The sequence below is a fragment of the Trichosurus vulpecula genome, chromosome 3 (assembly GCF_011100635.1).
Source record: "Trichosurus vulpecula isolate mTriVul1 chromosome 3, mTriVul1.pri, whole genome shotgun sequence".
Classification (NCBI taxonomy): domain Eukaryota; kingdom Metazoa; phylum Chordata; class Mammalia; order Diprotodontia; family Phalangeridae; genus Trichosurus; species Trichosurus vulpecula.
This window is the reverse complement of record NC_050575.1, coordinates 379680365-379691382: the sequence shown is the minus strand read 5'-3', so window position 1 is coordinate 379691382 and position 11018 is coordinate 379680365. Positions and strand designations below refer to the sequence as shown.

General features: G+C 44.1%; 1 protein-coding gene across 1 annotated transcript; it reads left to right on the top strand.

The window, feature by feature from the left end:
- Positions 1–7446: 7446 nt before the first annotated feature.
- Positions 7447–9279, top strand: LOC118841327 (agouti related neuropeptide). The gene is made up of 3 exons (XM_036748706.1): positions 7447–7621; positions 8090–8178; positions 9100–9279. Exons 1-3 carry the CDS (start codon positions 7447–7449, stop codon positions 9277–9279), a joined length of 444 nt encoding a protein of 147 aa, XP_036604601.1.
- Positions 9280–11018: the final 1739 nt, after the last annotated feature.

The window sequence follows — 11018 nt, the reverse complement described above, 5'->3', positions numbered from 1 at the left end:
CTAGCTCCTTTGACTTCCATATCATATTCCAAGCCCTTCAATCCCTTAAAGTAGAAGCTGCTAGATCTTGTATTATCCAGATTGTGTTTCCATAATACTCAAATTGTTTCTTTCTGGCTGCTTGCAATATTTTCTCCTTGACCTGGAAACTGGAATTTGGCTACAACATTCCTAGGAGTTTTCTTTTGGGGATCTTTTTCAAGAGGCGGTCGGTGGATTCTTTCAATGTCTCTTTTACTCTCTGGTTCTAGAATATCAGGGAAGTTTTCCTTGATAATTTCTTGAAAGATGATATCTAGGTTATTTTTTTGATCATGGCTTCAGGTAGTCCAATAATTTTAAAATTCTCTCTCCTGGATCTATTTTCCAGGTCAGTGGTTTTTCCAATGAGATATTTCACATTGTCTTTCATTTTTTCATTTTTTGGTTCTGTTTTATAATTTCTTGATTTCTCATAAAGTCACTAGCTTCCACTTGCTCCATTCTAATTTTTAAAGTAGTATTTTCTTCAGTGGTCTTTTGGACCTCCTTTTCCATTTGGCTAATTCTGACTTTTAAGGCATTCTTCTCATTGGCTTTTTGGAGCTCTTTTGCCATTTGGGTTAGTCTATTTTTTAAGGTGTTCTTTTCTTCAGTATTTTTTGGATCTCCTTTAGCAAGTCATTGACTTGTTTTTCATGATTTTCTTGCATTACTCTCAATTCTCTTCCCAATTTTTCCTCTACTTCTCTTACTTGATTTTCCAAATCCTTTTTGAGCTTTTCCATGGCCTGAGACCAATTCATATTTTTCTTGGAAGCTTTTGACATTGGCCCTTTGACTTTGTTGACTTCTTCTGGCTGTATGTTTTGATCTTCTTTATCACCAAAAAAATATTCTATAGTCTGAGTCCTTTTACACTGCCTGCTGCTCATGTTCCTAGCCAACTACTTGACCCTTGAGCTTTTGGTCAGGTTATGACTGCCTTCAGAGTGGAGAATGCTTTGTCCCAAGCTTCAGGGGCCTTGCACTGCTGTTTTCAGAGCTACTTCTAAGCCACCACAAGCTCTCCCGCACCAGTGCTCCTCCTCCCCCGAGAACTGCCAACCAGGACTGTGACCCAGATCTGAGAAGGGCAAAGCAAGATAATCTTGCCTCTGCACCAGCAAAGTGCTCCCTGCATTCCCACTCTGATCCACCACTTGATTCCTCCCACCGGGTGGTCCTGGGGCTGGAAGCAACCACAGCTGGAGCTCTGGAAGCAGGTGCAGGAGCTTCCTGCTGCTGCTGCTGTTGCTGTGCCTCTGCCACTGTGCCACCTCCACCACCCCCAAGGCTGGGGCCAGACTGAGCACTTCTCTCACCTGGATCCAGCAGATTTCTCACTGACCTGCTCCGTGGTCTTTGGCATTTGTGGGTTGAGAAGTCTGGTAACTGCCATAGCTCAGTGATTCCTGGCCCTAAGTCCTCCTCACCAGATCTCCTCCACCCTGGTCTGTCCTGCCTTGACACACGCTGGGCTGTGCTCCACTCCCAGCACAGTGCCATAGACCCTTCCCAGTGACCATCCAGGTCATCCTGGGCTGGATACCTGCTTCCCTCTGTTATTTCATGGTTCTATAGCTCTAGAATTTGTTCAGAGCCATTTTTACAGGCCTTTAGAGGGATCTGGGGGAGAGCTTAAATGAGTCCCTGTTTTCCAGCTGCTATCTTAATTTTTTCAAATTTATTATTTATTTTAAACATTTTTTAATTTTAAATTTTGAGTCCAAATTCTATTCCTCCCTTCTACCCCTACTGAGAAGGCAAGAAATATGATATTAATTATACATGAGAAATCATGTAAAACACATTTCATATTAGCCATACTCCCCCCCAAAAGCAAGAAAAATAAAGAAAATGAGAAAATTGTACTTCAATTTGTACTCAGAATTCATCAATTCTCTCTCTAGAGGTAGATAGCATTTTTAAAATCATGAGTCCTCGGGAATTGTCTTGGATCACTGTATGATCAGAGTAGCCAAGTCTTTCACATTGATCATCATTATAGTATTGCTGTTACTATTGTCGACCTGAAAGTTTGATTAAAGGAGGCAAACAAACTAGGTGATATGTAAATTCATATTATTTATTCTCTTAAAGCTAGCAGCATACATACATGTATGGGGCCAGATGAAATCTGACATCTGAACAAAGAATGAGAAAGCTTAAATACATTTTTAGAACAGTCACAACTCAGCATGTTTGTGTTACTCAAATTTATGATCTCCATGTATGTTTAACCATGATACAAGAAAAGGACTTTTATAAATTGAATAGGTTGTAAATACAATAAGATAAGAGAGTTGACAAAATGTTAATTGAAATTAAAACCCAGGATCTCTGTGTTTAATTTACCACTAACATGCCACAACATAGTATATGTCCATAAAAATATTAAAGTAAGAAAAAGTCACATTATTCAAGATAGTGTCTCAGGTTAAGGGTCTCATCCTTAATGGCCATAGACAGAGTAAAGAGTGCTCTTAAGTCAGCCCCATCTGTGCTTTTTGATATAGGAAGAGGTATTCTCTGAGTTTACTCAGAGAACAAAGAGGCTATTCGTTCAGGCTCTGGATCTTAATGAAGTTACTAAATTGATATTAAGTGATTATCACTACGCATAATTATTTCCAGGTTCTTCTCACTTTACTTTGCATCACTTCATATAGGTCTTCCCATGTTTTTCTAAGACCAATACCCTCATCATTTCTCACAACACAATTGTACTACATCACAATCATATGCCACAACTTTCTCAGTTATTTCCTAACTGATGAGCATCCCCTCGATTTCCAATTCTTTGTCACCACAAAAAGAGCTGCTATGTGTTTTCTTGTACAAATGGGTCCTTTTACTTTTTCTTTGATCTCTTTGGATACAGACCTAGTAGTGGTATTGCTGGATCAAAGGATATGCATAGTTTTATAGCCCTTTGTGAATACTTCCAAATTGCTCTCTAGAATGGTTGGCTGAATTCACAACTCCACCAAAAATTCATTAGTGTACCTATTTTCCCTTCATTCTCTTCAGCATTTGTCATTTCTGATAGGTGTGAAGTGGTACCTCAAAGTTGTTTTAATTTACATTTCTCTAATCAGTAGTGATTTAGACCATTTTTCCCTCCAAAGGACTATAGAAAGTTTTTTATTTCTTCTACTGAAAACTGCCTTTTCATGTAATTTGACCATTCATCATTTGGGGAATGGCTCTTATATTTGTAAATTTTACTCAGTTCTATACTCAGTATATATTTGAGAAATGGAGTCTTTGTTAGAGAAACTTGCTGTCAAAATTTTTTACATTCATTATAACTGAATGTGCATATATTCTTCCTTCTTTAAACCAATTGTGGTGAGAATGAGGTTCAAGTTTTGCCTGCTACCACCCCTTCCTTATTTTCCCCTCCATTGTAAAAGTTCATCCTTGTGCACTTCTTTTATATGAGAAAATTTTCCCTATTCTACCTCTCCTTTCCGTCTCCTCCCAGTCAAGCAGCAATGAGGAACCTGCAGCCTCAAGGCCACATGTGGCCCTCTAGGTCCTCAAGTGTGGCCCTTTGACTGAATCCAAACTTCACAGAACAAATCCCCTCAATAAAAGGATTTGTTCTGTAAAACTTGCACTCCATCAAAAGGCTGCATCAAGGACCTAGAAAGCCACATGTGGCCTTGAGGCAGAAGGTTCTCCACCCCTGTCCCAGTGAATCCCTCTTTCTTCCTCCTATATCTTTTTTTTTTGGAGAGCATTCCAACATAATCGTTACAAAGAAAGTAAAAAAGCAGTTCCTGTTCTCAGGGAGCTCACAGTCTAATAGGAGAGACAACATACTTACAAGAAGTCCTCTTTGAAGGTATGTATGATATGAGTGTCCATATATTTTAAAAAACATCCTTATAGTATGAGTTTTAACCTATGCTTAAAACCATCATATTGACATCTCTATTTATTTACAATGCAGGTCCTACCATTGTAAATGCCAGTAGATAAATCATTCGGAAAATTATCCACAGCTTGCTAATAGAAGATGCCCAACTTCTCGAGGCTCCTGCTGAAGTCCCTTATTACCTTCCCCTGACAAAAATAAGGTAGGCATTTAATCAGTTCACTGGTGCAGGGCATGGGTGCTGGCTATGCTGGATAGGCTGCAGGTGGATAATCAGGTCCAATCCTACTCTTGACCAATGGAACTTTGAAATGTTGTTGATGGAACATGGGCAAGAGAGCCCTCTCAAACCACTCAACCAACTGAAACTTCAGCAGTCTCTCTCTCTCTCTCTCTCTCTCTCTCTCTCTGCCTGTCTCTCTCTCTGTATACATATACACACACACACATTTGTGTATATATGTATACACATATGTATATATATATACATAATTTATCTATTTGTTAAATATTTCCCAATTACATGTAAAAAATTTTATTATTAAACATTATTTATTAAACATTTTTTTGAGTTCCAGATTCTCTCCCTGCCTCCTGCCCCTCCCCTACCCCTTGGGAAGGCAAGCAATATAATATTACTTGTACATGTGAAGTCATGTGAAACATATTTCTGTATTAACCATGTTGCAAAAGAAAACATAAAAAACAAGAAAAATAAAGGAAGTTAAAACTCTGCACTCGGAGTTTATCAGTTTTCTCTCTGAGGGTAGATGGCATTTTTCATATGGAATTTGAATTTTCTTTGATCATTGTTTCAATCACAGTAGCTAAGTCTTTCATGGTTGATCGTCGTTACAAGATTGCTGTTGCTGTGTACAATGTTCTCCTGGCTCTGCTCACTTTGCTTTTCACCAGTTTGTATGTGTCTTCCCAGGTTTTTCCAGCAGTGTCTTTCTAATGCTATTGAGAAGGTCACAGAGAATAATACATGTTCCAGGATGATAAGGCCGCAGGGAATAACGGATTTTCCAGGGTAAGACTGTGGCTGAGACATGGTGGCTGCAAAGTCTAAAAAGTCAAAAGAGCAATATGGAGGGTGATGACTTAGATTGGAGATAAGACTTCGATTTACATCTTGGCAGTGACCATGGAAAAATCACTACCTGTTAGTGCCTGTAGGCAACTCTCTTATACTACAAGTGGCAAATATGAAATCACAGGTCAAAACCAAAAAACAAATAAAAGAGATCAATGCTCAGTTTTCCACCTTTTTCTCCTCTTGCTCCTTTCTTGATGTGCTATGCATGGTTTATTGGGATAATTAGGCACAATATTTTAATTTGGGCTTGTGTACATAAAGCCTTTAGCAGTACTCTACTCCCCTGCTGCTAGTGCCCCCTGCCAATTAACTTGTATTTCTTTGGCATGTTTCCATGGAATGGGGGACTGGCCAATGAGGGCTCAGACCTAGAAGCATGTGCGTTTGATGACCTTGCTTATGAAAATGGATGATGACATGGAATACAGGGATTGGGCTCTCAGAGGGCCTCAGTCTCCAGAGCACTTCTCAAGGTAATCAGGAGTTCCCCTGATCACCCCCTTAACGATAACAGCTAACATTTATACAGCACTTGCTACATGCCAGACACTTTATAATGATCATCTCATTTGACCTTTACAACAAGCCTAGTGCTGTTATTATCCCCATTTTACAGATGAAAAAAACTGAGGCAAACAGAGGTCAAGTGATTGAATCACAGTCACACAGCTAGTGAGTTTCATGAGGCAGAATTTGAACTTGGGTCTTTCCCACTCCAGACCCAGAGCTCTATATACTGCACCACCTAGCTGCCCCCATATAAATTTAAGCTATTATTTTTCCCAATTACTATTTGCTGAAATATAGTATTTCTGAAGGATCTTCAGAGAGATAATGGGACTGAATATTTGAAATTGGGCCTGTCCCAAAAAATCTAGGACCCTTGGAAAAAAACATCCAAACTTTCATATACTACTCCCCAATTTTCCTTTCCCATTTCTCTTGGGGCTGAAAATAGCCCCAGCCTCTCCACTGTCTTGCATTAGTCCCATTTCATGAATGGGTAAACCTGTGTACAAAGAGAGACTCTTTTGACAGTACTGGGGCTCCTTTATATCCCAAGGATCTTTGAGTGAAGAGGGTCAGTCTTGGAAGCTGAGAAGGTTCCAGGTCCCCAGCCCTCTTCAGAAGATCTGAGCGGATAAGGTGTGACCAAGTACAAATGGTTGGGGTCCATTAGCAACAATGAGGCAGGCATCCCTGAAAGCTTTTTAATCTAGGGTTGCCAGGTCTCAGCTCCAGGATATTCAATCACTGGGTGGCATGTCCTGTTCTATTTTCATTTCCTTAGCTTCCAGGAAAACCTGCTAGGGTTGGGGGACAGGGGAGCATGCTAGTGGTTAATGAGGATTGCAGTGGGTGTGTTCCCTGGCAAACAATTGGTGCTTTATCAAACCCCTCCTTCTACCTCCCCCCCCCCCACCAAGGTTTTTCTCTCTCCCAATGTGGGACATCAGTTTTCTCTCATTCTGTTTTCCTGGAAGCTGAGGAAATGGAACAGGTTGCATAGGGCCTTGATTACAAAGCTCTGATGTAGAGTGGGTGGACAGCTCTGTGGCCACAAATTAAAAAGCTCTTTGCTGCCTGCCTGCCTTGTTATTCCTAATCACTTCTATGGTCCCTACTCCACTATCCTGCTCCCTCTCGACCCCCCCTCCCCCTCTCCCCTCCTCCATAGCCCAGAGAAACATGACCATTCCCTATTTGCCTAGCCCCCCTTTTCATTCAAAGGAGGAGTGGAGCGCCCCGGACCCCTCTTTGTCATAGGTTCTTAGGCTGAACCCTTATCCTTGGTTCAAGACACCCAGGGATTTGAAAGGAGAGATGAGGGAAGCCCCTTTGCTTTATATCCCAAGAGGGTAGCTTCCTGGCCCCAGCCCTTGTACTGCTGACCTTAGGATACCACCCCACCCCCAATGCCGGTGACAGAGAGGGCGGGGACCTCAGGGAACAATGTCTGTGGCTCAGGATGACCCCCCCCTCCATTCCTCCATCCCACCAAGCAGTCATGTGGCCTGCTTCTTCATTAGGGCCTGGATATATAAACAGGGGAGCCGCTGGGAGGGCAGTTGGAAGAGGATATCTCCAAGGAAAGGGACAAGGACAAATTCATAGGCGGTGAGACCCCCCAGGCTTGAGCCTCTTAAATTATTCATGGGGGAGGGAATGGCCTTTGGGACCCCAGCCCCACTATTGCTATCTGGGAGCCTATATAGAGAAAGGGTGGTGACTTCTTCAAAGGAGATGACTGTCATTCAGGGTAAGGGTCAGGGAACAGTGGAGGGGGTGGCATGAGGTGAATGTCTTGGGGGGGGTCAGAGGGATGAGGGAATGGGTATGGGGGACTAAGTGCTGCAGACTTGAGATATGTCAAGAGCTATGAGACTCAGGAGCCCCAGCAGCACAGGGTGAGTCCATGTTTTCCTGGTGTCTATGCCAGATGATGTTGAATGCTTTGCTGCTGAGCTGGGCCATGCTGCAGGGATTGCCCACCACCCTGGGTGCCCAGCCCACTCAGCAGTACCCAGAGGCCATCGGCTCCAGACTGAGTAGGTCAAGTCAGGCTCTGTACTCTGGGCTCCTGCACTCACCTCCTGCAGCATCTTTGGGACTCTCAGGTCAGTACTGAAACTTAGGGAGTTATGGACAACCAAGGGACTAAAGATTTCCTTCTGAGGCTCAGTCAGAAAAATTAGGAACCTTCCCCTTTCCTCCAAGGCTGGTGTCCACCCACCCGAGAAGCTTGAAAAGATTTCTAAGATCATTTAGTCCAATTCCATCACTTTCCAGAGACTGAAACACTAGATAGGTAGTTGGTGGAATAGTCAGGAATTGAACCCAGGTCCCCTCTGCCTCCAAACCCCATACTCTTTCCAGCGAACCAGGTTGGAATTAGGGACTGTAGGCAGTCTTTAGAACTAATGCCCATTTCCTCCTGCACCTGGATTCTGTGTCCTTCCACACACACTGCTTTTCATTCTCCCTAAGTTTTGCCCCATCTCCCACTCCAGGGATCCTCTAGTAGGCTGGGCTGGACTGGACTAGGTAGGGGGCTACCTTCCCTTCACCTCTTCTCTACCTGCCAGGCCCTGGTATACAGCCAGAACTGGAGCAGATGGCATCCGAGCTGGCAGAAGAATCCCTCCTGCAAGACCCTGAGGCTCTGGCACCTGGGGTAAGTATCCCTGCAGGGAAGGAAGAAAGTCACAAGACCTAAGCCCCTGGCAGAAGGGAGAAAACTCTTCGTTTCTTCAGCTTCTCTCCTCCTAAGTTCACAGGACTTAGACTAGGAAAAGATCCTAGAGACTATCTAGGTCTACTCCAGTTAAGTCCGGGAGAGATTAAATATCTCTCCTGAATCCACACAGGTAGTAAGAGAAAATACAGTGTAATGGAGAGAATGCTAGAGTGAGGAGAGAACTGGGATGAAATCCTTCCTCTCATGTTTACTAACCACATAGTAGGTCCCAAATAGTTTAATACTTGTTGAATTTAATTGTATCCAGTAATGCCTACCTCTTAGTTTTGTTGTAAGGTACAAATGTTAATGTGGGTGAAATGTTTTGTAAATCTTAAAAGTTCTCTGTAAAGTCAACTCTTACTAAGTAGCAAACTAGGACTTGGGCAAAGGTCTTTAACAAAGGAAAAGATTGGTGAAGCTCCAGTGGGATAATAGGGACGTTTCATGTTCCAGCAGCCTTTTACCTAGAATCATAGCATTTCAGAGTTAAACCAAGGATCACTACCACCCCACTGTTTTCAGGTAAAATACGGAGTCAGAGGTCCTCCTGGGTTGTAATCTTCTCTTTGCAACTTACTAGCTGTTTTGCCTTGGGTAAATCATCCTCTCTGGGTGAAATGAGGGGAGTGGAAATTTTTAACTAGATGAGGTCCCTTCCGTGTCTAAATCTCAATGATAAACCTAGAAATACTGGGGTCTCTTTTTTATCTCCTCCCCTCGAAATATGAAGAGACTCCATAAGAGGTGATGTGTAGTGGCCATGGACATCCTTTGGGGATTTGCGGGCAGTGAGTTAATTGCCAAGCTGCTATGGTAGCCTGAGCGTCAGAACCCTCCCTTCTTGGTCCTCTGCAGATGCCGGGTCCGATGAACCGCGAAGATCGCTCCCCACGGCGCTGTGTTCGCCTTCTCGAGTCCTGCCTGGGTCACCAGGTCCCCTGCTGCGACCCGTGCGCCACCTGTTACTGCCGCTTCTTTAACGCCTTCTGCTACTGCCGAAAGATCAGCACCAACCATCCTTGTAGCCGCAATTAGTTGGGCTAGGCTGAGGGCTAGCCGGAAGCCAGATATGTACAAGCACCAATAAAGGCTCCCGAGAGCAAAGCTGGAAACCTGTGGCTACAAGGTTTTTTCTTACTCCAGATCCAGGAGTTGTGTCCAAAAACAGGAGCAAACTTTGACTAGGCTTAGGGCTGGGTAGTTCTGGAACTCTGGCCGCAGGAGCAGGGCGCTGACCTGAGCTTTCGTGGCTGGCAGACAGGACTGAGAATGGGTAGACGGGGAGCAGGCACTATCTCCACTGCGGACAACCTTCCTGAAACCGGTCCTGTCCACCTATCCTACCTATCCTTATCCTTGCCCGAGTATCACCTCTTCTGATTTAGCCAATAACAACTACTCGAATTTCCATAGACCTTTCAGGTTTCCAAAACACTCCACCAAAAACCAAACACACCTTTGGGAAGGGTAGGTAGTACAATTATCTCCATTTTATAAATGAGAAAGATAAAGTTCAGGGAAGTTAGTATACCACTTGGGTGAGATTCAAACCCGTGCTTATTCTTCTCCAAGCCCAGGGTCCTTTCTATTGGACCACTGATGTCTCCACTAGTCTTTTCCCTAACTGCACGCTTGGCCTTTTACCTAACTACTTCCTTGCTCCCACAAACTCCTCACATCAGCACCTTGGCCCTCCTCTTCCCAGCACTTGAAGAAGAGTATTTCTAAGTATTTATTAAGAGCCTTCGATTTTGACCAATAGCATTAGGTGCAGTGAGAAAGATACAAGCGTGACCTATAGAAATCAATCTATTACAGATTTGGAAGGGACCTCAAAGGCTATCTAATCAAACTCCTAATCCCCCCCATCCTTGACAAGCTGTCATCCAGCCTTTGCTTGCAGCTGGGTGGCACAGTACATAGAGCACAGGACTTAGGAATCATCAAGACTTTAGTTCAGATACTGACTCAGACACTCCTCAGCTGTGTGTGACCGTGGGTACGGCAGTTCTCTGCCTCAACGGCCTCAGCTGTAAAATGGGGATAATACTAGCACCTAACTCAGAGTGGTCGTGCGGACAAAATGAGATAATACCGGCAAAGAGCTTTGCAAACCTTAAAGAGCTATTAAGACAGTTCTTCAAATATGTGAAGGAATCTAGAACGTCTTTTTGATTTAATTTAGAGACATCTGGGAAAAAGCCTTAAGGGAGAAAGGCAGAGCTAGAAGGAATAAGCTTCTTGCCCAAGCCTCTCATTTTGCAGCTGAGGACACTGAGGCTCAGAGAGGGGAGGAGTCTTGCCCAGGACCACACAACTAGTCATTGGCAGCGCTGGAACTAGAAACCTGGTGTCCTAATAACCGGTACTGCGACCTCCCCACTACCCCAGGAGGCCTTTCTAGCTCTCTAGGTTGGGCGAAATGGAAGGGGGTGGGGGGGGAAGGAGAATTAATTGAATTAGCGCCCCTCCCCACACACCCCGGGAGGCGGGGAGGGCGAAGATTCTCCTTCAACAGACAGCGCCTGGGGAGGAGGGGACGCGCAGGTCGTGAGGTAGAGACCTCAGCTGTACTGGCCCACAATTCCCGGCCACAGTTCACTCCCACTGATCTCCCCCTGGGTACTAGAACCGTAGCGCACGAACTTTCGCGCATGCGCAATGAGGCATTCGTTCCGCTCATGCGCGCTTCTTCCCGTGAAGCCAGGAGTCCTAGTAAGCCAATAGTTCTCCTCGTAAGCCAATAGTTCTCCTCGGCCCTGGATCACGTGATC